Below are 24,442 nucleotides of genomic sequence, written 5' to 3' on the forward strand. Positions count from 1 at the left end.
AATTTGGACATGGAAATAAAAATATGGTTTTTGTGTTGTTTAGTTAATTACTTCCACCCCTCCCCTTGCTCACACAGATGCACTCTCTCCCTCTCTCAAAAAACATATAAACATTAAAAAACAAAAAGATAGGTACACTTTTAAACTGACACCTATTGCCAGCATGCCCTCTAAGGAATCAGGGAGCAATTCCATGAAACGGTTTAAGAATTATACTCTTACCTGTTACATTAAGTACATGGGGATAGTTTTTCTTGAGAAAATTAAAGGCCTAAGTGAAAATATTTAAACAGCAAAATTTTACAAGGACGAAATGTTTAAAAATTAAGCTAAATGAATGATATTCTGATTATACATCTTATTTTTATGGAGTAATTGAAAAAAAGGTCAATAACTTAATTTTTTATTGAGTAAGGAAGGTAGTTTCAGACTTTACACATTTGTGTGTGCAACATATATCCTCATTTTTCATTCCTAACTCCCATCCCTAAAATGGTTTTACCTAGTATATTGGTTGGTTAGGGCTGCCATAACAAAGTACAACCAAGTAGTTGGCTTAAATCACAGAAGTCTGTTTTCTTGTAGTTCCGGAGGCTGCAGGTGTGGAATCAAAGGGTTGGCAGGTTTGATTATGTGTCCTCAGGCCTCTCTCTTTGGCTTGCAGATGACTGCCTTTTTGCTCTGTCTGGACGCACATGGTCTTGTGTATGTGGTCTCCCCCTCTTCCTGTAAGAACACCATCATACTGGACTAGGGCCCATGTATGTGACTTTGTTTAGCTTTAGTGTAATATCTCTGCATACAGTCATTATCTGAGGTGAACTAGGAGTTAGAACTTTTAACATATGGACACAATTCAGTCCATAACATCTAGATAACCTTTAGCGGTAAGGTGTCTGCTCATCATTAGGAGAACAGTTAATTCATTTAGTAAGTTCTTTTTTTTTTTTTTCAGGGCGAATCTTCTAATGGCTCAAATGATAGAGGAATGAAATCACTAGTAAATAAAATGACTGTTGCTTTGAAGACGAAGTCTGTTAATGTCAGGGAAAAAGTTATCAGTTTTATTGAGAACACATCAACTCCTGTGGACCGGTGAGTTGCTTATATGGTATGAGTTTATGATGGGTAACTAAGAAAATGTATCTTAATGGTAAATGATAGTTGAATTAAATATGTTCTAGAAAAGAATCATAAAGTACATTTTTAATTGGATAATTTCAGTTTTCATTATAATTGCAAAGATGTCTTTTATTGCTGTGAAATTTGACTCCAATTTCTCTCTTCCCCTACTGCTCAGAATAAAACTCAAATAAGGATTCTGCCCTTTTATGCCATTCATTAAAAAAATATTAAGATGCCATTATATGTATTGCACTTCATATAGTAGCTGTTTCCCACATGTCAGATGGATGGGAATCATCTACTAAATGCAGTAATCTCAAAGCAGGAACCTCTTCTCCTCCTCCAGGAATTTATAACCTAGAAAATTTGGTCATGCTAAATAAAGTCGAAACCTATTTTCTATCTTTTTTTAAATTAATTAATTAATTTTTAAAGTAATCTCTACACCCAACATGGGGCTGAAACTCACGACTCGGAGATTAAGAGTTGGATGCTCCACTGACTGAGCCATCCGGCGCCCCAGAAACCCAATTCTTAAGTTTACGAGTTTAGATCTTCATAGAATTTTGTTCACAGAATATAAATGACACCTTTTTCCCCATGAATTACAAATGAAGGACACAGTTTGATAAGTTTAAGAATGTCTGTTACAATGTTTCTTAATGGAATTGTGCATCCACAATGTTTTCTACTCCACATATTAGTCTAATTGATCTTTCTTGTTGCTACAGTTCAAAACTAACCTAATAATTCCAGCATAGAATTGTTTCTAAGCAAGCCTGATCTTGAAATTGGGTGATATTAATTTCACTTTCTTATTTTGCAGTATCCTAGGAAAGTTGAAATATTTGACTTTAAGAATTGAATGTCAGGAATTTACTATTTGTTACTTTATTAATTATAGTACCTATGCATGCAAAAGTACATCTTCCCTCATTAGTAAATAGCAAGGAAGAGAATAGGTTATTTTCACAAATCCAAAAAAATTGTACCTGTCTAGAATGGTCAACTGATAAATAATATTAAAGTGTTTTATCAAGCCTGAATGTTGTCTTTGTTCATTAAAATTATGTCTGTTCTCAAAAGCCTGTAACTTTTTTACTTTTAGTGTATTCTGAATTAGAGTACTATTGCTACATTTGGTAGCATGAATATTTAAAATTTTATTTTAAAATGAACTAGTGATGACTCTGACTTGAAAAGACTATTGTCTTTGTTAAAAGAATCAGTTGAAACTGGCTTTTCATTTTTCTTTGTACTTGGGATGATCAAAACATTCTTTATAGCGCACTCTATGGATCAGAAAAAGTGATTATACTATATTTTTGTTTTAAAGCTGTTGTATTTTTAACAATCATTTTGTTCTGTCCTCTGCCTTGATTTGCTATAGAATGTCTTTCAATCTTCCTTGGCCAGACAGAGCATGTACAGAGCGGTAAGCCAATGAGTAGAGCAGCTTTATGGGACCGTCGTTTTCCTTTAGCATGCCTCGTGCTGTCTATAAGCCTCACGCTGTCTTGGCTTCAATTTCATGCAGCTGTTTCAAATGCTAAGTTTTTCTTATTCTGCTTTTAGGAGTGTGAGATTGATTGAGCTGTTATTTGTTTTTTGCTTGATCATTTTAATTTTTTTTCCCTTGCATGCTTCTTTTTATCTCCCATTCCTCAGATGAAAATCGAGTACATTCAAACCCAAGAACTTCATAAAACCTGCAGTTCTTATTCTTTAAAAAATTTTTCTTTAACATTGATTTATTTTTGAGAGATAGAGAGAGACAGATCATGAGCAGGGGAGGGGCAGAGAGAGAGGGTCTTACAGAATCGGAAGCAGGCGCCAGGCTCTGAGCCGTCAGCACAGAGCCCGATAACAGGGCTCGAACCCATGAACTGTGAGATCATGACCTGAGCCGGTCGGAGGCTCAACCGACTGAGCACCCAGGCGCCCCATCTATCTCTTGCCCTAACAATTAGAATATTATAGCACCTAACAAAGGGCATTGCTCATAGTTCAAAATTGTTAATTCAAGTATGTTATATAATTTTATGACTTATTTTAGATTTTTCTTAATTAGATTTGTGTATTTAGGTTAGTGATTTAACATAGAAATCAGTTCCAAAGAACCACAATTCTTTAGTTTTCCATGAGAGAAGTTAGGTCATGTTGGACATGTTAATATGTAATCCATCTCTTCTCTGTCCTCAATAACATGAGGTACGTGTCATTAGATTATATAAGTCTAAAATTTTTAAATCTACTGAATCTTCAATTAGGGTGCACAGAAGAACTCTACTAAATACTTTTATATGGCTGTATAGTTTTTATACCTACAGCATTTTTCTACAGTTTATTTTTTTACGTTTGCTCTGAAAGAGAGAGAGAGAGTGCAGGGGAGGGGCAGAGAGGGAGAAGAGAGAGAGAGAATCCCAAGCAGGCTCCATGCTGACAGTGCAAAGCCTGATGCGAGGCTCAATCCCACGAACCCTGAGATCATGACCTGTGCGCCTGTCACTGGTCTGTCAGTACCGCAGGAAGCCAGAGCAAGGTTCAGAATGTCCTAGATTGAGATGTTTCATCGCATCGTGTATCAGCCAGCCAATAAATGCACCATTTTATTTGAAAAAACAAAACAAAACAAAAAGTCAGATGCCCAACTGAGTGAACATAATGCCCCATTATGCAATTTAAATTAGAATATCAATTACAGCACTATCTGTGGACATTTTGAAAGAAATTCTAGTCAGATTTTAAATATAAGTTAAGCTTTGGAATTATGGAGTTGACATTTTCTTTGGACATTTCAATATTTTCAGTGACTAGAAGTAACATTTTTAAAAGCAATAGTTCACTATTAGTGGTAAGAGTTTTTATTTACTGTGACTATTCCTGCACAATGCCAATTACAAAGCTTCTACTATAATTTTATCTGAAACTATTTTAAAGGCATTTGCTTCTTTCAAAATTATAATTGTGATTCATCTTTCTACCTTCTCTCATTATAGGACCATTGAATTAATCTAATTTTAACTCCCAAGTTTTCTCCAAAATTCTTAAATTTTTAAAAATTTAACTTAATTTCTCTGACCTACAGGTAAATATCTATTTTGAAAGTTGAATTTAGTGCAAAGTTAGAAAGATATGGGTTTCTTTCCAAGCTCAGTAAATAAATTAGAACCTGGTCAAACTATCCTATAGATGTTTCTGTTATTCCTTCAGCTAAAAACGTATAGATATGCTGCTTTTTAAAAATAGTCCAGCCAGTGAATTTCTTTATCTTTTAAAAAATTTTTAAATGTTTATTTATTTTTGAGAGAGAGCACAAGTCAGGGAGGGGGAAAGAGAGAGAGGGAGACACAGAATCCGAAGCAGGCTCCACGCTTCTAGCAGTCAGCACAGAGCCTGACATGGGGCTTGAACCCATGAGCTACAATATCATGACCTGAGCTGAAGTCAGCGTTTGACTGAGCCACCCAGGCACCCTGGATTTCATTAATTTTTAGCCAGTATTTAAGAACTAACCCAGTAATCTTTAGCGATCTTTATAAAAATGCATTGTATTATAAATGTAGATAAATAATGAGTAGCTTTTTTAAAAAACTTTTCACTTTGCATACTTGAATTCTGGTTCACACATTTGCTGTAAACATTATCTTTGTTACTTTCGATGTTACATCAGTTTAATTATGCTTTAATGTCAGGAGAGAACCAATAATTTAATCATACATTTTTATAATCCGGATGGCACTAAAGTATTTTTAGACAAAGCTATATTATCTTTGCTTTTGCCTTTTATAAGTAGGCTGATTCTGAGTTTCATAAGTGTTTGAATTATTTATTTCACTTCCTCTAAGGAGTATAGTTTGATAATTTACTGGATAATTTTGCATTAGACATGTTTTAACATAAAATGATTTAATGATTTAATTAAACTGTAAATTATAGTTTATAATTCCTGAAGAATGTTATACACTTAGTTTTCAGTGGTTTTTCTAGTGAGTTTTCTATTGAGGAGCATTGTTTTGGGAGAAGTAAGGATTTAAGCCTAATTCAACAAAATTAGGTCATGATAATATTTTGATTGATGATATGTATTATTTAAAATACAGATTTGATCGCTATCTTTTGGAAAAATTGAATTTAAGATTAAAGACATGTAACCCAAATTTTTCCATGTTGGACTATCTCTTGATATATGACCATAAATAAATAAATGAAAATAAGCCAGTTTTTCTTCATTGTAGATGATTTTGATGGAAGCTTTATCTTACAAATATACAATACTTTTTCCCAAAAAACATGTATTTTGTTGAAATATTTTAATTTTTCTTCTTGGTTTGTTTGAGATTACCTTAAAAGGACTGAAGTATACATTTTTATATTAAAAATAGGTCATACTTCCTGCAAGAACTAATCAAGTTTACTGTTTATGCTTCTGCCACTTAAGAAAGGCAGATTAATTTTCATGGTTTATTTACATTTATGTAAAAGAACTAGTAGCATGTTAGTTTCTATTAAAGCAAAAGTAATAGTAAAAAAAAAAAAGGGAGGATTATAATGTGGTGAGCATTGGGTAATATATAGAATTGTTCAACCATGTTGTACAACTGAAACTATGATTTTAACAAAATGGGAGGAAAAATCTTAAGGTATATGCCCCCAAATAAGAAAACCTCAACACTCTTCCTAGAATTGGAATATTCAGTTCTATAATCTGTTTTACCTAACGGACATGTGCATCACACTTGCTAGATGCCAGGCATTGTTCTAAGAGCTTTACAAAATATTAACTAATTTAAATCTTTCAGTACCCTTGAAGGGTAGCTAGTGTTGTTACTACCATTTTACAGATATGAAAACAGAGTCACAGAGAGGTTAAGTGACTTCCCCAAAGCTACATCAATCTAAGAATGAGTTTTAATATGAATATTAAAAATTTTTTTAATTTAATTTTTACAGATTGATAACATTCAGCCTATCAAGACATTATGCCACTTTTGCTAACATAATTTCCTTATCTTGTTAGTTTCCTTAACATATCTATTCTAGAACTGGGTGGTATATGGGGGCGAGGGACAAAGAATGTATACATTTTGTTTAAATACTCAAATAATACTTGGTGAAAATCTTTGGTAACGTCTTAAGTAATAATTTCCCCTCTAAAATTCTTTGAATATAGGCATGTGAGCAGCAGTGACAGAGTGGGAAAGCCTTACCGTGGTGTAAAGCCTGTTTTCAGCATTGGGGATGAAGAAGAATACGACACAGGTGTAGTAATACACTTACATGTAGACACTTGCGTCAGGCACCAGGAGTGATTATAGAGATCATTCTGAGACTAGCCAAACTTCAGGGGAAAAAACAAAAGACACAGTGAGATTCTGTAGAAGAGACTGGAGAGTCTGTAGTTTATTCCCAAGAGTTTGGTTTTAGACCTCTTAGGTTATGCCTATTAGAATTCAAGCAGAAATGCTGAGTAAGAAGCTGATTACAGGAGTCCAGCTGCAGAGAGAGGGTCTGATAAACTGGTGGTGATCTGGAAATTATCCATGTTGAAATAGTATTTAAATCCATGGAATTTGATTTGATTTAAATCCCTTTGATCCACCCAGCTAGGATATTGAGAGTTGTGGGACTAAAGTTCAGGGAATTAATTCCAAAATTGAGACATCTGGAGCGAGCCTTTTTAAATTGGAGGCAATATCCTAAACGGCCACAAGGTGGGGATACTGTACCAGGCAAATTTTATCATTCTCTGGTTGTCTTTATATTTTTAAAAATGATGTATTACTTTGGTTCATAATGCTGCTGCCAAGATTACCCTGGTTAAGTAATAATAATGAATGAATAATAATAATGAATATGTGTATTGGATTAGAAAAAATAAAGCAGTAAATCAATGTAGAAAATAAAAGAAACAACCTTCCCAAATTTCTCCTTGTTTTTTCTACTTAGTAATACATGTTGCATATTTTCCATCTCAGCCCATATTCCACCTTAGTTCTCTTTCTGTCACATAAACATACCATAATTTATTAGTCTTCTGAAAATTCACACTGGTAGTTTTCCGGGGCGATGGGTTGTTTGTTTCAAATGGCAGTAGATATTTTTATACATATCTATATGAACTTTTGTAAATATACACAGAGAGTACATTCTTAGCAGTAAGATTACTAGATTATAGGGAACCATATTTGACATTTTAATAAATATTAACATAATCACTTTCCCAAAAGCTTCCATTGAGATAAATGAAATTTTCTGTGTGCTATTTCTCATTGTTTCTTTTTCTCCTTTCCCCTCTATTTTTGTTGCTATCTTCCTGTTATTTATCAGTCTCTCCCTGCATATTTCCCCTGAATATTTCTGCTCCTTTCTTTAACAACTTTCATTTCAACTCTTTTAATTCCCAAGAGGCAAATGGATGAATAAATTATGGTATATATACATGTGTCATATATTTATGTATATGTTTATATTATGGGAAATTGTACAGTAATGAAAATGAGAACCCTAGAGCTTTGTGTATCAACATGGATAAATTTTACAATGTTGGGAGTGAAGAAGTTGTTGCAGAAGAATACAGTTGAAAGGTCTACTCTTTATATAAATGTTACTTAAAATGCAAAACACTACTATATTCTTTCTGCTGATAACAAATTCAGGTATCACTGTTTCTTAATGGGCAAGGAAAAGGAATATGATTGGCAGAGATATGAGTGTTTCACTTAAAACATTTTTTTTTCTTATTTTAGAGAGAGAGGCAAGGGGTAAATGGGCGAGAGGGGCTGAGGGAGAGAGAGAGAATCCTAAGCAGACTCCACGCTAAGCCCAGAGGCCCTACGTGGGGCTTGATGCCACGACCCGGGGATCATGACCTGAGGAGAAATCAAATCAAGAGTCCCAGGAGCCCTGGGTTTCACTTTATTTAAGCTGAAAGTATATAGATATATGAGATTTCCTTTTTTATTGTATCTATTTGTATTTTGAAATATTTCTTGAAAAGGGATGACCATTTGTAATTCTTAACCCTAGGTTTATAATTCCCCTTTTTTGAATTAGAAAAACAAAATAATTAGAATGTCTTACAGTTCTCTTGTGAAACAAAAACTACTAAAGAGATTTTTTACTTATTTATCCCAAATGGATTTTTGTTGTTTTTCTTAAAATCAAAAAACAGCAAGAGAAAAAGGACTCAGCCATTTTGCCCTCAAGATACATGCTTATTATTGGACAATTTAGCCATCTTTCTATGGTCTAGATGTAAATTAGAGTCGTGTTACATAAAGAAGAAATGTTGAAATTCCTCAGTTTAGTCTTTTTAAAATTTATTTACATTTTATTTATTTATTTATTTATTTTTATTTTGTTTTATTTTTTAAAAATTTTTATTTATTTCTGAGAGAGAGAGAGAGAGAGAGAGACAGAGAGAGAGAGAGAGAGACAGAGAGAGAGGACGTGAGCAGGGGAGGGGCAGAGAGAGAGGGAAACACAAATCTGAAACAGGCTCCAGGCTCTGAGCTGTCAGCACAAAGCCTGATGTGGGGCTTGAACTGATGACTGTGAGATCATGACCTGATCTGAAGTCAGATGCTTAAATTACTGAACCACCCAGGTGCCATATTTATTTTTTATTGAAGTAGTTGACACACAGTGTTACAAGTGTATTCTTAGTATTTTCACCTGACTTTCTTGTCGTGTAGCCTAATGCTTCATAATAATATTTCTGTATTATGCCAGTGGCATAAAGAAATATAGTAGCCGGATTTGAATTGCTTTTTCTTTCCCCGCAACCTGTATGCGTAAAATACTCAGATTTTGTTCCAGGCTGTTAAGAAACCAACTTTTAAAGTTGGTGATTCCCACTTTTAACACTTTAAATTCTTTTAGATGAAATTGACAGCTCTTCAATGTCAGATGATGACAGAAAAGAGGTTGTAAACATTCAGACTTGGATAAACAAGCCAGACGTCAAGCACCATTTTCCTTGTAAAGAAGTGAAAGAAAGTGGACACATGTTTCCTAGGTACTTTTTAAAATGCTTTCTTCAGAAGTAAAATTAAATTTAGGGGAGTTAATAAAAAATTTAACTGCAGGAGAAATTTTATTTATTTAAGTATAAGATATAATTTCTGTTAACTTGTATTATGTCTTTATTTTTAAAAATATTTTTATGTAATTTCTTATTTTGAAAAAAATTTATAAGTTGAAGAAACAGTACATTGAACATCTTTATAAGCCTTAGGTTCACCAGATTTTAACTTCCTTCTGTATTGCCCCGTCTCTCTGTTTATGTATCTGTCTGTAGACACACATACACATACACTTCTCTCTTGTCAAGCCATTCCGAAGAATCATACAGATTCTTAACCCCTAAATGCTTTATTGTAAATCTACTAAGAATATGAGCATTCTCTTACACAACTTCAGTAGCATTATCACTTATTAAAAAAGTAACATTATTACTTTTTAAAAACTTTAAAATGAACACCATTCAACATACATATCATACTCAGAACTTTCAGAGTGCCCCTAAAGTATCATTTATAATCTTTTTTTCCTTTTTGATCCAATAGCTAGTCATGGATCACACATTGCATTTGCCTGTTAATCTCTTTAGTTTCAGCCAGCATACAACAGTACTACTGCCCTTACTACCACCTCCCCCTTTCTGCATGATGACTGAATCTCTTGAGGCGAGGCTGTTTATTCTGCAGAATGGCCTGCATTCTGGACTTGTCTGATACTAGTTTTATTGTATAGTAAAACCTTGGTTTGCGAGCATAATTCGTTCTTCAAACAAGTTTCTAATCAGAGCACTCGTATATCAAAGTGAATTTCAAGAACCATTGGCTCAGTTGGGATCATACGACATTTAGCGTCATGTACTTCTCATATTGTAAGATACCGCTTGTTTATCAAGTTACAATGTATTAGAAAGGTGTGCTCCTCTTGCGGAACACTCACTGAACAAGTTACTCGCAATCCAAGATTTTACTGTATAACATAAAAGTATATGAGTATATCATTACATTATATTACAAGTGAGCTAAGACATGAGGGAGGGCTGTGTTAATAATTTCATACCCATTTTACCTTTGAGATTCAGGTACAGAATATTATAAAATATGTAAGGCAGCCCAACTATTGCTTAGTGGTCTTTGAGGTAAAGGGTACTCTCTGGTACAGTGACTGAGAATAGTTTATGAATATAGGCAATACTGTGAAAAAGTTTGAAAAGGACTACATTCCATATACTATATAGAATAGATTCTAAAAATATTACTTTAATGATTTCTAATAGTATTATACTTTTTATTATAGAAAATAGAAACTTTGCTCTTGGACAGTTACAAGATTTTCTGTTAATAAAATATTAATTTTGCATACAGCTAAAGGAAAGTTAAGACGTTTTATGGGGTATTTTGTTTATAGATGATTCATTTTAATTCAAAAGTAATTTCAACTGTAGTTGAATATTTTTTTATGGTTGAAGTAACAGCTGTTTTGCATGACATATCTTTAAAATTTTTTTGTTTTTTAATGTTTTTTTCCCCCTCTCAAGTCACCTGTTGGTTACTGCAACACACATGTACTGTTTAAGGGAGATTCTTTCGCGGAAAGGATTGGCTTATATACAGTCTCGACAAGCATTAAATTCTGTAGTTAAAATCACATCTAAAAAAAAACACCCTGAGCTAATTACATTCAAGTATGGAAATAGCAGTGCTTCAGGAATAGAAATCTTGGCAATTGAAAGGTAAGATTTTCTTAGGATGATATTATCTGAATTATTGAATTCATTATTAAACACAGTTTGTTTCTCTTTTTTGGAGAAAAGATGGTGGAATAGGATACTTGAGCCACTTTTAATTAGTATTCTTTCCTTATCTTTTTCTTCCATACCCTTAGTCATATGCCAATTAGTTAATAGCACATGGTTTCAGTAAGTTTCATAGCTAATTTCATTAACTTTTTGACAGAAGTGTCTTTATACTATTGGTGCACCTAATGCTGGTTTATCATTAAGAAGCTTGTCTCAGAATATAAGTCAGTGTTTCTATTTCCCCTCATCAAAAAATTCTTCTTTTGAAAAAATATCCATCAAGTAAGCAGTGTGTGGTATATTTAATTTACAATCTGGTACAAACTCCTCATCTTATTGTGAGCTGGTGACAAACCGCTCATGGACTGGCATCAAGGGCCATAGCACCTCACTCTTCTGGAAACTAAACCATCTTTATAATCCTATAAAAATGGAAAGCCCAGAGGAGTTGAATTACTCCCAGATCCTCACACCTCGCTTATGACAGGACCAAATGGAGCTGTCCTGACTCCAGATCTCTGGCTCCTTCCATTTGGCTATGAAGAATCACCTGCTTGCACACTTAGATTTTCTTTCTTTCAAAATATGCTTTCATGTATGTATTGAAATAAGTTCAGGGAGTGAATATGAGGGCATGTCTGCTGGCTTTGCAGGTTGGGGGAAGCTTCACATTGGAAGTGTCAACTAAGCTGAAGCCTGAAGGGAAAACAGTTTATATTAATGTATATGTCTATTCCTCCCGCCCCCCCAGGTATTTGATTCCAAATGCAGGAGATGCTACCAAAGCCATAAAACAACAGATCATGAAAGTTTTGGATGCTTTGGAAAGTTAATATAAGAGAACTATATCAAAAGAAATGAAGGCAACCAAGAGAAAGAAACACGGACATCTGTTCCTGATTGCGTACTAACGGAAGACCTTTCGCTTGCTCATGGGGGTGCTTGAATTGCAGGTCTAAGAAAGTGTAAATTATTATCATCAGTTTCTGGACAGTTAAAATTTTACTTAAATTTTCTTTTGCATTTTCAGTTTTGTAAAATGATTCATAAAGGTCAGTTATTAATGACTGAAGTAACTGACCCTCTGCCCTTATGAACTAAGGGTACAGAATGCAGTTCTGTTTTGAAGAGCTGTGTTTTAAAAGGGAAAATGTATCACATTCAGATTTAAAAACACCCATACACATATATACTTGCAATGTCTTCACTGAAAATTAGAGATAGAATTAGTTGAAGAGACCCCTTTAATTGCTACATTTAGTTTTATCCACTGAGCAGTATCAGAAACTGAAAGTATTACATAGATTAATAATTAGCTTGCTGTTTCTGTTCTTAAAAAATGTGAAATCTTTTTAATGGAGTGAATGAAGATTCTAGCCAACTCAGAAATGCAGTCCAGCTAGTGAAGTGTTGGAGTAACAGTTTCTAAATCCTCTTTTTACATTAGCTAATGATTTGAACACTGAGTGCTTCAGATCCTAACCTTCATCCTACTGGTTTCTAAGGAGCGGTTAAAAGCATTATAAGTAGGTAGGCATATTAAGATTAAAATAAATATTTGGGGGACAGACTTGTATCTATAAAAATGTCATTGGTCTTTATTACAAGTGGAATATTTGATTTGGGATATTTCAGAACAGGTGTTGTGCACACATTGATTTATCCTTACTGAGATTATGGTGTGTGAGCACACTAATATCCAGTTAAATAAAAGCCAAATAATCAGAGAGCTATATAAACTATAATTGTTTTATCAGCTCTTTCTGCAATTTCTTACTCTTCTTTGGTTTTTGTCTTCTCTTACTAAAGTTCCAGTGGTTTGAAACTATTTTTATTTTCTTAATCTGGTAGAACTAAAAAGTGATCTGTTTTACTTTGCAGCCTTCTCAGTTTAATTTATTGAGGTCTATATTAGACACATTTGGTAAGAGAAATCCAAGAACATGTTTGGGGCTAAGGAAGGATTCCTTATAAAGCCTTTTTGGGATATAGCAAATCCTAACAATCTGCTATGTCCTAAAATGCAAAGGATTATCTGTAAGTGGTTTATAGGAGAAATATTTAGATGTACCCTATTTATAGCCAGTTATTTTAATTTACTTAATGGAAATCAAGTGAGTAACAGGCAACATAGTTCAAGATATTTTATTCTAATATCTAAATAAAAACAGTTTTCTTGAGTGGTTGAAGACATTTGCATGAAATTGCACCTGGTGCAATACTTTTTATTTATGACTCTACCCACAATGGTTGTATTGCTTTCTTTCTTCCTTCCTTTCTTTCTTTCTTTCTTTGGCGCCTCCTTTACAAATGCCCTGAAGTCTCCATTTTTTGCCCATTTCAGCCATGGGACTTTTTTCATAATTATTAATGTAAAAATGTTTGTGTTACTGTTTATAAAATTACAATTGTAAATAAACCAGTACAATTTGCTCAGAACTTTGTTCTTAATGACTATCTTTTTTTCTCTCTCTCCCCTCCCCCCATTTGTAAATCTCTATAGATAACACAAAATTAGAAATTTGAGGACTGTGCTTCAGTGGGATTTAATGTTCAGGTTTTAAGTTTGAAAGTATTAGATTTTTGTTTCTTTTCATCTGTTTGGGGAGGGGGAAAGAGATAGTTTAAAAATAATGACACTAAATTTCACACGTAATAAATTACTACCTTGACCCACTTAAATTCTCTGAACTTTAGTTTCCTCATCTGAAATAACTCCACAGTTACTAGTCATAAATGTGAAATAAAAATACATTTCATTGATTGCATTAGGCGCCTATGTTGCTCATCCTTCCCTAACTGGCCCACTAGGTACAGAACTAGAAGTCACTCTGGGATACTCACCTCTTACAGACTCTTAAGGATTGCAGAGTTTGCAACATTAAGAGACTGTTACTATTTTCTGTATTTCCAGCATTAGAAAACCAACCTGAAGGAAACTGAGTTAATGAAAAGGGGAGATATCCCCTCTTCCCTCCTTTCTCCCTGAGAATTATTATTGCTTATTAAGATAACGAATCACTTCGGGGCACCTGGGTAGCTCAGTCAGCTAAGTGTCTGACTTCGACTCAGGTCACGATCTCGTGGTTCACAAGTTTGAGCCCCGTGCTGGGCTCTGTGCTGACAGCTCAGAGCCTAGAGCCTGCTTCAGATTCCATGTCTCCCCCTCTCTGTCTGCCTCTCCCTTGCTTGCTCCCATGCTTGCTCTCTCTCTCAAAAGTAAATAAACATTAAAATTATTGAAATATAACCTACATACCATAAAGTTCACCTTTTTGAAGGGTCTACAAAGTGTAAATTCAGAGTTGTGCAATCATCACAACTATTTAATTTCAGAACATTTGGTTGCTTAAAAATGAAACTCCTGTTCATTAGCAGTCACTCCGCTTTTCCCCATTTTCCTCCAGTCCTTGGCAGCTGCTAATTGCCTTTCTGTCTTTGTGGATTTGCCTATTCTGGACAGTCCATGGTAAAAGGAATCCTACAATAAGTGGCTTTTGTGTCTGGCTTCTTACCCTTAGCATGATGTTCTCAAGCTTCATCTGTGTTGTAGCACGTGTCAGAATTTCGTTCCTTTTTAAGGCTGAAGAATATTCCCTTACATGGATATATCACATTTTATTTATCCATTCATCACTTGATGGACATTTGTGCAAAGCTCTAAGCCCAATTTGATAATTCCCAAGTTTGAGCTTTTGTTTTTTTTTGGAGTACCATACATTCTCCTAAGATCTTATCTACTTTTAGAGTTTCTGTTTTTATTATTGTGGAGATGATTCCACTTCTAATTTTCAGCCCTGTATATTAGTCATTTGTATAACTACCTCACCCTGAAAAATTGAACTTAGCCCCCCCTACTGATTTCCATAATACTATGAAGAGTGATTGGAGGCTGCTGAGGGAAAGGAGGCCAGTTAAGTTGCTAAAGCAGTCTCCCCCAAATGAGGAAGGCCTAGCCATGAATAGTGGTCAGAGAGACGAAAAGGAGGCAGCAATCAAGGGGTACTGCAGGGAAGTAAGACAGGTCCTGATTTTAATCACGGGTGAGAAAAAACTTGGAAGATACAGAAGTGATTTAGATTTTTCAGGGGAGGCCATGAGGAGCTGGGGAATTGGAAAACAGCACAAATGGTGGTGCCTATACATAAGAGGAAAACTGGGAGAAGCTCTTTTAGAGATGATAGAAGTGGTTGGGTTTAAACGGATGTCAAGATGTGTAAATAAATGGCTTCCAGGCAGCTGGAGATGCTGGGGTAGCTCCTCTGGAGTAAAAATAGAAATCTGACCAGTACCAGCCTGGCAAGGGTCATTACAGCTGCGAGACATGGTTGGCACTGCCAACTTTGGGCCTGGGCTTCGGAGATTCACTTAGTGTAGTAGTTGTGTTCTTTGGCTACTTTTCAAATGGCAAGTGAAAGGGAATATGGGAATGTGAGGACAGCGCTGCTGCTGGGAAGGGTCAGGGAGTGGAGTGGAACCGGGAGGACTGCGCAGACTCGGTGTCTAGCTTCGCCTTCTGCCTCTCAATCCTTTTGTGTCACAGATGGTGAAAAGATCTCAAGAATGAGATGATTTGCCTTAGGTATTAACAGAACCAGAAGTGGAGCCGTGACTAGCTGTTCCATTATGCCCAGAAAGTTCTAAAGGAAAGCTCAAGAACAGTTTTTATTATTTCTTACTACTCCCTTCTCTAGAATCCAAGTCACTAGCTTCCTTGCATGCGATGTAAAGAAGACGGTGCCCACAGACTCTTGGTCTTGATGGCCCTTTCCCTCCTGGTTCTCCCGCCTCTCGGGTGGTTCCTTTGCAGGTTTCACATGCCCCCTTACACCTGTAACTTTCACAGTTGACTTACAACTTGTCGCCCATATTCAGAGCTCTATGTTAGTTTAAATTACTGAGGACTCCTAAATCAGGTTCCAATCTGCAATATGCGAATTTGAGGTTTATGACCAGCTGCCTATTGGTATCTCTGCCTGGATGTTCCAATAACATCCAGCCATGTTTGGTACCACTGTTGCATACAATTTTATGCCAGTGAACTTGCACATCTAAATGAAATTGGTCTTTTTTTTTTTTTTTGGCAGATTATAAGTATTGACACAGGAACCTCAACAGCCTAATTAAGCACAGCAGAAATTAAAAGGTTATTCTCTTCCTGCTGCAAAGCCAGGTCCAGATTGTTGAACCTTCAAAAAAATAAAACCCATGATTGCTATGTGTTTCCTCCCAGCCTTTTATTATGAAAGTTTTATAATTTGAAACTTTAAAAAATGTCTTAAAATAGTAGCATGAACTGCTATATTCTGTTAGATTAAATTTGCCACCTTTGCTTTATCTCTGTATAAGCACATATTTTCTCTTTTTGTGTACCATTTTCAAGTTAGATATTCTGACACTTCACCCTTAATTAAATACTTCAACTACTTCTCAGAGTAAAGATATTGTCTGGCATAATGACGGTGTCATCATCACACAAAATTCATCAAAGCATCAAATATCCAGTTCATAACATAAATGTCCAATTATTCCAAAAATGTTTTTAGAGTATTTTTTGAGAAAGAGTGTGAGCGAGCGAGTGAGCAGAGGGAGAGAGAATCCCAAGCAGGCTCCACGCACAGGGCAGAGTGCCCTCAGGCGGATCTCATAAACGTGAGGTCATGACCTACGCCGAAATCAAGAGTGGGAAGGTCAGCAGACTGAGCTACTCAGGTGCTTCTAGAGTATCCTTTTAACAACCAATATAAACTATTACAGAACATAAAAGGATAGTAAGTAAGCTTTGTGATTTTTGATTCCCAAACCTGAAAACAAAAAGCACAAAGACATGAGACAAAAAATTTTTGTTAAATTCTAATAAATACAAATGGAAAAAGTCTTCACACAATATTAGTGTATTTCAGTATGTAGGAGGGCTCAAGTTTTGAGGATATTGTGAACTGTTTCTCTTTTCCCCTTCCCCGTGACCCAGCAGCCTTCTAATCAGATCCCACTGATGTCCTGCGTGACTAAACCAGCATAGGTCATTCCATCCCAAGTCGTCAGAGCGACTTATTCTAGGAGCCCAAGGCAATTAGCATATATGGTATTATTCCCGACCAGAGGTGCTCTAACCAGCAAGTTTCAGTCCTTTTGCTGAGAAGCCGAGAGGCCAATTGTTAAACACCACTCCAATTTAGGTCTCCCCTCTTTACTCCTTTGCCTTTCGAGGCATTCCTTTTACTGGGTTGTGTTGCTATTGGCCGCTTCTCTTTGGTCCATCATAGCGCAACCAGCTGAGAACTAACAGGTGTCTGAGCGCAGGAAAGACCAGACGTTCTCCACGGAGCCGCCGGGCTGGGAGGCGGGGCGGGGGCGGAGCCTGGGCCGCAGCGTGTCCTGCGCGCGGCGTCGCACCGCCGCACCGCCTCTTTCCAGGCCGTCGCTCTCAGCCCCAGGAGCAAAGTCTGGCCGCGCCGCCCATGGTGCTGCTCGAGAGAGCCATGGCCAGTAAGTACCACGGCGGCCCGACCTCGGCCCGGGGGAGCCCCTAGCCTCCGTCCCTCGTCCCCGCCGCGTCCCAGGCCTTCCCCGAGCGGGCGGCGGGCGGGGTGAGGCGCGGAGCGCGGCTCGGCGCGCTCCCGGGAATTCCAGGCCTCCGGGAGCGACGGCCTCCTGGCCAGAAGGGCCTGCGCCTCGCTCCTTGCTGGGCTCCTCCTGAGTCCCGGGCTTCTGGGTGCGTTCCGGCGCCGCCCGCTGCGAAGTCACCTGCGCCGGAAGAAGAGAGACGGGTGCTCACTTAAAATCCAAGTTCCGCACCCCCTTCTCCCCGCCCCGTCTGGAAGGCTGCACCTTAAGTAATTTGGTGACTTCTTCAAGTGTGAGAACCACTGCCTTGTGGGATTCTTGGAGGCTCTTAGGTTTTGCACGAGAAAGCGAGACTACCCAGGGGTGTCGCGTTCACTCTGTTCACGTTAGATTGATTTTTGAACTTGAGTTTTGCAAAGGCATCTATCCTAATTATTTGTGGTTTGAACCCTGACACGTGAAAATGAAGCATCTGTTTTCTCTGACTTGGGCTGCCTGGTTATCTTGTCCCATGTTGCACCCCAGTCACACCCAGTGGAGAATGCTCTCTTAACAGAAAAAACTGGACAAGCTGTTCTGCATCTGGACATTGAGTTTTCAGGTTAGGTATTACATGTTACACAAGCCTATCCTGGATCAGCCCCAGGGGCACGTTTGTCCCCAGGTCTTTGCCCAGATCCTTCCACATGAGGCTTTGGAGAGCCCTGGATTATTACAGGTTTGCCTCAGGCCATGGCAACAAGTCATTTAATCTTTGTGAACCTCAGTTTCCTGACGTGTAAAATGGACATAAAGTGTCCCTCCTGAGGTCTCCTGAGGCTTCCACGAGACAGTAAGGTTTGTGCAAGTGCTCTCTTTTTCATTTTCACCGCCAGAGCTAGGAGCAAGTCGGTGGCTGACTGAATGTTCAGGGTCCAGGGATGGAAGTCCTTTCACACAGCTGCCTCTGGATGTGACTGCTGTCTCTGAAGAGGCAGGGCAGGGCCGAGGCTGGTGGGCGTGAGAGCTGTGGCTCCGTTCAGGTTGAGGGGGGTGTCTGATTTCCTTGAGGGGTGTTTTCAAGTTCCACGGTCTCCCCCACCAACCCCCCCAAAAGCAAACAAATGAGGTTCCTATTCTGCCTTACAGTTTCCGGATTTTGGCTTGGATTGTCTCCCTGACTTTGCTCACTGGCTCTGTGCAGCTTCCCGACCCTGCAGTTCCTCATCTACCAAACAGTGTTAATGACGCCTCACAGATGCTTGTGTGCATACAGGGCCTGGCACGTTCCACGTGCTTTTCCCACCTTGGCCCCTTCGCTTATGATACTTTATCCTTTTTCTTTTTCTTTTTTTTAATCCCTTTGGTAAGTCTTTCCTTGTTGGATGATGTTGAATATTACGGCACCAGGAACCTGAAAATCCACTGTAATTTTTATTTGACACCTGAGGAGATGAATTGACTAGCATTGTTTTCGGCATCAAGAAACGTCCCAATGGTGGCCATTTTGTGTCTCAGCCCCTGTGTGGAGGGAGTAACTTGCAGAATGTCAGTCCCAAGCCTGGATCAGGACAGCTGCCTTTCTGGATAGGATGAGGGAGAGAGGAAGCTCTTAGCATAGCCGTGGTGGATTCATCTTTTAACCCCTCTGGAGTAGAGACAAAGCCCAGCTCCTGAGTTACGGTGGAGACTTTGAGTAGGTCCGTGTGATGTGCTGGCAGCTAAAGTTTGCTTCAGAGTTCTCCCAGCTTTCATTTCCTGTGTTAGGTTCCTTCGTTTTCATTTGGATTCTGAGACTATTCAACAAGCTATGTTCAGGGTTACATTTAGCTCTTAACTGTTTTTAAGATACACCAAGGAAGGGAGCATCTGAGTTTTCCTACTTTTAGGGTTCACACTGGGGCAATCAGGCCTTCACAGATCGGGGTCCGTCGGTGTTGCCTCTTGGGGGAGCATTTGCACCATTACAGGAGACACCAGAGGGAGCACCCTAATGGTTTTCCGGTTCTGGAACTTCTCCGGCTTCTAGAGAAGAGATGGGACGGTGCGGGGGAGCCAGGGACGGCCTCTCCTGGGGATTCATGAGATCTCACAGAGCCTCATAGGTCACCATGTGCTCTGTTCCTTCAGCCTCTGTCAGGGCCTGACAGGTCCAGGCAGGACACAACCACCCCAGTCCCGTTTTGAACAGGGGAAATGGTATATGAAGAAGGGGGTGACTCTAGGGAATCTAGGAAAAGCACACGCAGGGTGTAGTTATTACCTCAAGGAAGGACTGGGCCAGAGGAACCCTTGACCTCCTTGGCCGACACCAGATCTTGTTGGCTCTGTGGGACTCAGTCCCTGGTGAGAGTAGGGAGCCTCTGATTGAAGTAACAGGAAAAAGCACTGTTAGCTTTTTCTTCCACAGTCTCTCGCAACTTCTCATGGTGTTATTTGCCACTTAGTGTTGTGCTCTTTGGGGGCATAGGAATATTCATGGGGCAATTGCGAAACTTCACAGGTGCCCAGGAACCCTGCCCCGTGACTAAGCACATGTGCAGCTCGTCGGCCGCCAGGCTTCCCTCCCTCCAGCGGCCGGCCCTTTGCACCATGCCCCAGCTGGCAGTGGGGCGGTGGGGGCGGGCATCTCCCCTTCCCGTGGGCCGCCCCAGGTCACAGTGATTGGGTGACTTCCAAGGGATTTCACCAGCACTGAGATGCCCTCTGTACCTGGATCAGGTTGAGTCCCAAGAACAAACTAAGGGGTGATTCCGTATTCAAATGCATTCTTCCCTCCAGCCGTGTTCTCAGTAATAAGCTGGCCCAGCGTGCTTCGCTTGAGGCCCTTGTGCTGGCGTGGGGCTTCCTCCAGCGCTGCTGCTGGGTCCCAGGGTTTCTCAGCCTCCACACCGTTCACATTCTAGGTTGGATAATTCTTCGTTGTGAAGGACTATCCTGGGTACTGTGGCATGTTGAGCAATGTCCCTGATGTCTACCCACCGGATGCTAGTGGCACCACAACAGCTGTGACACTCTCAGAGGTCCTGGGGAGGCGGTGCAAAATCACCCTCTGGTTAAGAGTTGCTCTGATCAGCAATCAGGTCTTCTGACGGTTGTTCTGTGTCTTGGTCCTCAGCTTTCCGCTTGGCCCTCATCCAACTTCAGGTTTCTTCCATCAAATCAGATAATGTCACTAGAGCTTGTGGCCTCATCCGGGAGGCAGCAACACAAGGAGCCAAGATCGTTTCTCTGCCGGTGAGTATGGGGGCAGAGGTTCCCACCCTCTCTGGGAATTTTGATTCAGGAGAGTACTCTGCCAGCTCTGGTTGTCCTCTTGTGTCCTGGGGTCCAGCAGGGCCTTGTGTGGCCCCAGGATTGTTTCATGTTTACGGGTCTTTGTGATAAGATGTGCCAGCGTGTTTACAGCTCTTTCACTTTGGGATCTTCTACCGTGTTCAGAGTCCTGTTGTGCGGTTTACTTAGAGCTAGACTACTCCGTGCCTTGGATACTTACCTTCTTTCCTTGTATAAGTAAATCTTTCCAGGACCATGGCACACTTAACTGATCTTAGTGCTAAGTATCCAACATTTTTAGGAAATGGTTGAAAACTGGAAGTTACCAGAGACATTTAAGAAGCCTACAGTATCTTCCTAAATGTGGTGGCTGGTAGTAAGCCAGAAGGGCTCTGCGTGTACTTCCTAGGTTATTGCTTCTAGAACAGAGCCTGGTAAAGGTTGAGCCACATTTGCTTGGCAGCAGTGTAGTGCTGGCCCAGAGCAGGGTCCTGCTCGCGCTAAGACATGCCTATACCTCGGCCTGGGGCAGAGGACTACTGGGACCAGTGGTTGCACTAGTCCAGGCAGCCCCCTCCCTCTCCCACTGTGGGCAGGACTGGCCCTTTGTAAACCCGGCTTTGGTTGACTGTAGAATTTTCAGAGCCACCTTGTGTTTTAGGCGCCAGTCCATCACAGATGTGGCCAGTGAGAATCTTTAACAAGGGAGCTCGAGATCTTAATGTGCATCCAGTGTTCCTTAGGGCCACAGATACGGGACTCACCTGTACCTGTACCCTGATCACAGTCCCTTGTGATTTAAGTTGCCAGGGGCCAGAGTGAAAGCACCTGATGCTGCACGTGCCCTCTTGTACACACTGGTGGTCCTCGGGTTAGAGTTTCCTAGCACAGTGCCCGGTGCACAGTCTCAATGAATGACCATGAATGAATTAGAGTCTTTTCTCACAGAGCTGTGGAAGACAGTCATATCCTGGGGAACGAGAGATTCGCAGCAAGAGATTGATAGTGCTGGAAGGGGGCTTAGAAACGGGTCCCATTATCAATGAAGAAACATCTGTGGCTTGCAAAGCTTCTGTACTTTTTTTCAAACACAGGTTTTAGTGCTTTACATAGTTATACAGTTTTGAACCCATGGATTCATTCGAACACCTGAATTCCTATGATTAAAACCAGTTGTTGTGGGGCCCTGGTGCCCAGGGTCGGGAAGTCCGAGTTCTCCTGCAGACACTGAGGCAGATCAGCCGGGGTGACAGGGATCTGAGAGAGCACGCATGATTTGTGTCCTCTGGCCTCACCGGAGCCAGCTGTCAAGTTCGGCTCATGGCCACAGGCACGGTAGCCCTAGGATGCCCGTGCTTTTCTTACCGGCTCTGTGTTACCCCTTTGAGAGCAGGGCTAGAAGAGGCAGCTGTGTCTTCTTACAGCAGAACTTTAAAATGCGTGGGGTATTTTTGTGTTTTTTTTCCCCCATTTCTCTGCCAACATTATTCTAGGAATGCTTTAATTGTCCATATGGCACGAAATATTTTCCCGAATATGCTGAGAAAATTCCTGGTGAATCCACACAGAAGCTTTCCGAAGTAGCAAAGGAGTGCAGCGTGTATCTCATTGGAGGTAACTTCTTGCCCTCAAGGTATAATGACCTAAACATGAAAAACTTGCAAATAATTTTTGTTTCATTAAAACAGTGGAATAGAAACCATGTAAATTAGGCATTGAAATGAATGAGATGGATCTTCTGTAGTAATGTGGAAAAATGTTCAAGACACACTTACGTGGAAGAAGCATGTTCAGTATGAGACAAACAGGTGCCCTCAGATTAATCCTCCCACAAAAGGCTATATTTTTGTATGTATTTATATATGTAGCACGTAGTAAATATTGTATAAAGATACACCAAACTGATAATGATGACTTTCCCTGGAGAAGGAATGGGAATACAGGGCAGGTGGAAATGTGGAAAGAAAACACTGAATCGGAGGGTCTTTCATTATACTAAAACAGTGTTAAGAAGTTTTGTTTTTTCATAAAGAAGCCACATATATCAAGGTAGCTTTATAGGTATGGTTTTGAAATAAATGTGGTTTCAAATTAAATTTTAAAATGCTCTATATGCTTACATAAAAAAATCAGTACAGTAAAGCTGTTTAAAAATAGGTATAGCAAACAGAATCATTCTCTGTTGTGACATACGAAGAATTAGAAACAAATGAGAGGTGAAGAAAAGACCAAGCAAGAAGAGAGACATGTAGGAACTACATTCAGTGATGGCAGGACCGGCTTCCGTTCCCACATGAGGCCTTTGGGGGTGCAGTTCCTTTGCAGGAGCCGGTGAATTGATTTTCAGCAACGGTGAATCCTCTGTGTTGCTGTAGTGTTACAGATGAACAGATCTTGTAGCTTAAGATCAAAGCAGAACTCAAACAGTTTGGTAATTTTTGAAACCTGGCTTTGGCATCTGACTTAATTACATTTCATCTCTACTCTAGAGTTTGTCTCTGAAAGTTATTAAAGAAGGCAAAAAACCACCCCAAAAAAACCCACCTCATAACTAAATAACCCTTAGAAGATAGTATACTTTATTGTTGGACCCAAGGGATAGTTTGTCCAAAGTTTTTGTCTTATTATCATGCAAGAGCACTTTATTGAGAATATTTTCTTTGCTCCTGTGTTTCTCTTCTCAATGAAAGGTTCTATTCCTGAAGAGGATGCTGGGAAATTCTATAACACCTGTGCCGTGTTGGGGCCTGATGGAACTTTACTGGTAAAGTACAGAAAGGTAAGGAGGGGATGTGGCAAGTTTCATCACCTCTTGAGAATTTGCCGTGAAATCCCTCGTCCTTCTCGTCATATTTTACACACACAGGGCGTTTGACTAGTTGGTACAGTCAACGTGTCAAATCTTGGCTGTTGGCATTTTGATATAAGTATTAGACTTACCCTGTCAGTTTCAGGAAAGGAAAAATCTATAGGAATTTTGATGAGAATTGCCCAGTGTTTATAGCGGCACTATTGACAATAGCCACAGTATGGAAAGAGCCCAGATGTCCATCGACCGATGAATGGATAAAGAAGATGTGGTAGAAATATGTGTATGTATATGGAATATTATTTGGTGATCAAAAAGAATGAAATCTTGCCATTTGCAGCAATGTGGATGGAATTAGAGTGTATTATGCTAAGCGAAATAAGTCAGAGAAAGACAAATATTATATGACTTCACCCATATGTGGGATTTAAGATACACAAAGATGAACATTAGGGAACTGAAGCAAAAATAAGGTAAAAACAGAGGGAGACAAACCATAGAGACTCTTTTTTTTTTTTTTTTTATAGTGGGAAAAAAAGTATGTTTAGACTTAGCCAGCTGGACTCGTTTAGATGATCCCAATCTTGTTGGCAGCATCCAAAGCATCGTAGTCAGGAGCCAGTCGAACATATGCTTTCTTTTCTCCATCGGGCCTGATCAGAGTGTGGACCTTGGCCACGTCAATGTCATAGAGCTTTTTCACAGCCTGTTTGACCTGGTGCTTGTTGGCCTTGACGTCCACAATGAACACAAGAGTGTTGTCTTCTATTTTCTTCATGGCTGACTCGGTTGTCAGCGGGAACTTGATGATGGCACAGTGGTCAAGCTTGCTTCTCCTGGGGGCGCTCTTTCGGGGATATTTGGGC

At 39.2% G+C, this 24,442-nt stretch overlaps 3 protein-coding genes across 4 annotated transcripts in view; 2 read left to right on the forward strand and 1 right to left on the reverse strand.

Moving 5' to 3' along the window:
- Positions 1-13,384, forward strand: part of TBC1D23 (TBC1 domain family member 23) — a 54,799-nt gene extending 41,415 nt beyond the window's left edge. Inside the window, exons 14-19 of one of the 2 annotated variants that reach the window (XM_029939190.1) lie at positions 956-1,095; positions 2,516-2,560; positions 6,299-6,387; positions 9,010-9,145; positions 10,685-10,879; positions 11,697-13,384. In XM_029939190.1, the coding sequence (XP_029795050.1) occupies positions 956-1,095; positions 2,516-2,560; positions 6,299-6,387; positions 9,010-9,145; positions 10,685-10,879; positions 11,697-11,778 (687 nt within the window). In that variant the 3' untranslated portion in view covers positions 11,779-13,384. The remainder of the gene's footprint in view (positions 1-955; positions 1,096-2,515; positions 2,561-6,298; positions 6,388-9,009; positions 9,146-10,684; positions 10,880-11,696) is intronic. The other variant, XM_029939191.1, reaches the window with a different exon arrangement.
- A 3,958-nt stretch (positions 13,385-17,342) lies between these two features.
- NIT2 (nitrilase family member 2) overlaps positions 17,343-24,442 on the forward strand; it is a 19,045-nt gene continuing 11,945 nt past the window's right edge. Inside the window, exons 1-4 of the mRNA XM_029939192.1 lie at positions 17,343-17,434; positions 20,610-20,728; positions 22,261-22,381; positions 23,458-23,546. Of these exons, the coding sequence (XP_029795052.1) occupies positions 17,407-17,434; positions 20,610-20,728; positions 22,261-22,381; positions 23,458-23,546 (357 nt within the window). The 5' untranslated portion in view covers positions 17,343-17,406. The remainder of the gene's footprint in view (positions 17,435-20,609; positions 20,729-22,260; positions 22,382-23,457; positions 23,547-24,442) is intronic.
- LOC115291664 (60S ribosomal protein L23a-like) overlaps positions 24,145-24,442 on the reverse strand; it is a 573-nt gene continuing 275 nt past the window's right edge. The window contains exon 2 of the mRNA XM_029939193.1: positions 24,145-24,442. This exon is cut by the window's right edge and continues 1 nt beyond it. Within this exon, the coding sequence (XP_029795053.1) occupies positions 24,145-24,442 (298 nt within the window).

Source organism: Suricata suricatta, chromosome 5 (genome assembly GCF_006229205.1).
Source record: "Suricata suricatta isolate VVHF042 chromosome 5, meerkat_22Aug2017_6uvM2_HiC, whole genome shotgun sequence".
Taxonomy (NCBI): Eukaryota; Metazoa; Chordata; class Mammalia; order Carnivora; family Herpestidae; genus Suricata; species Suricata suricatta.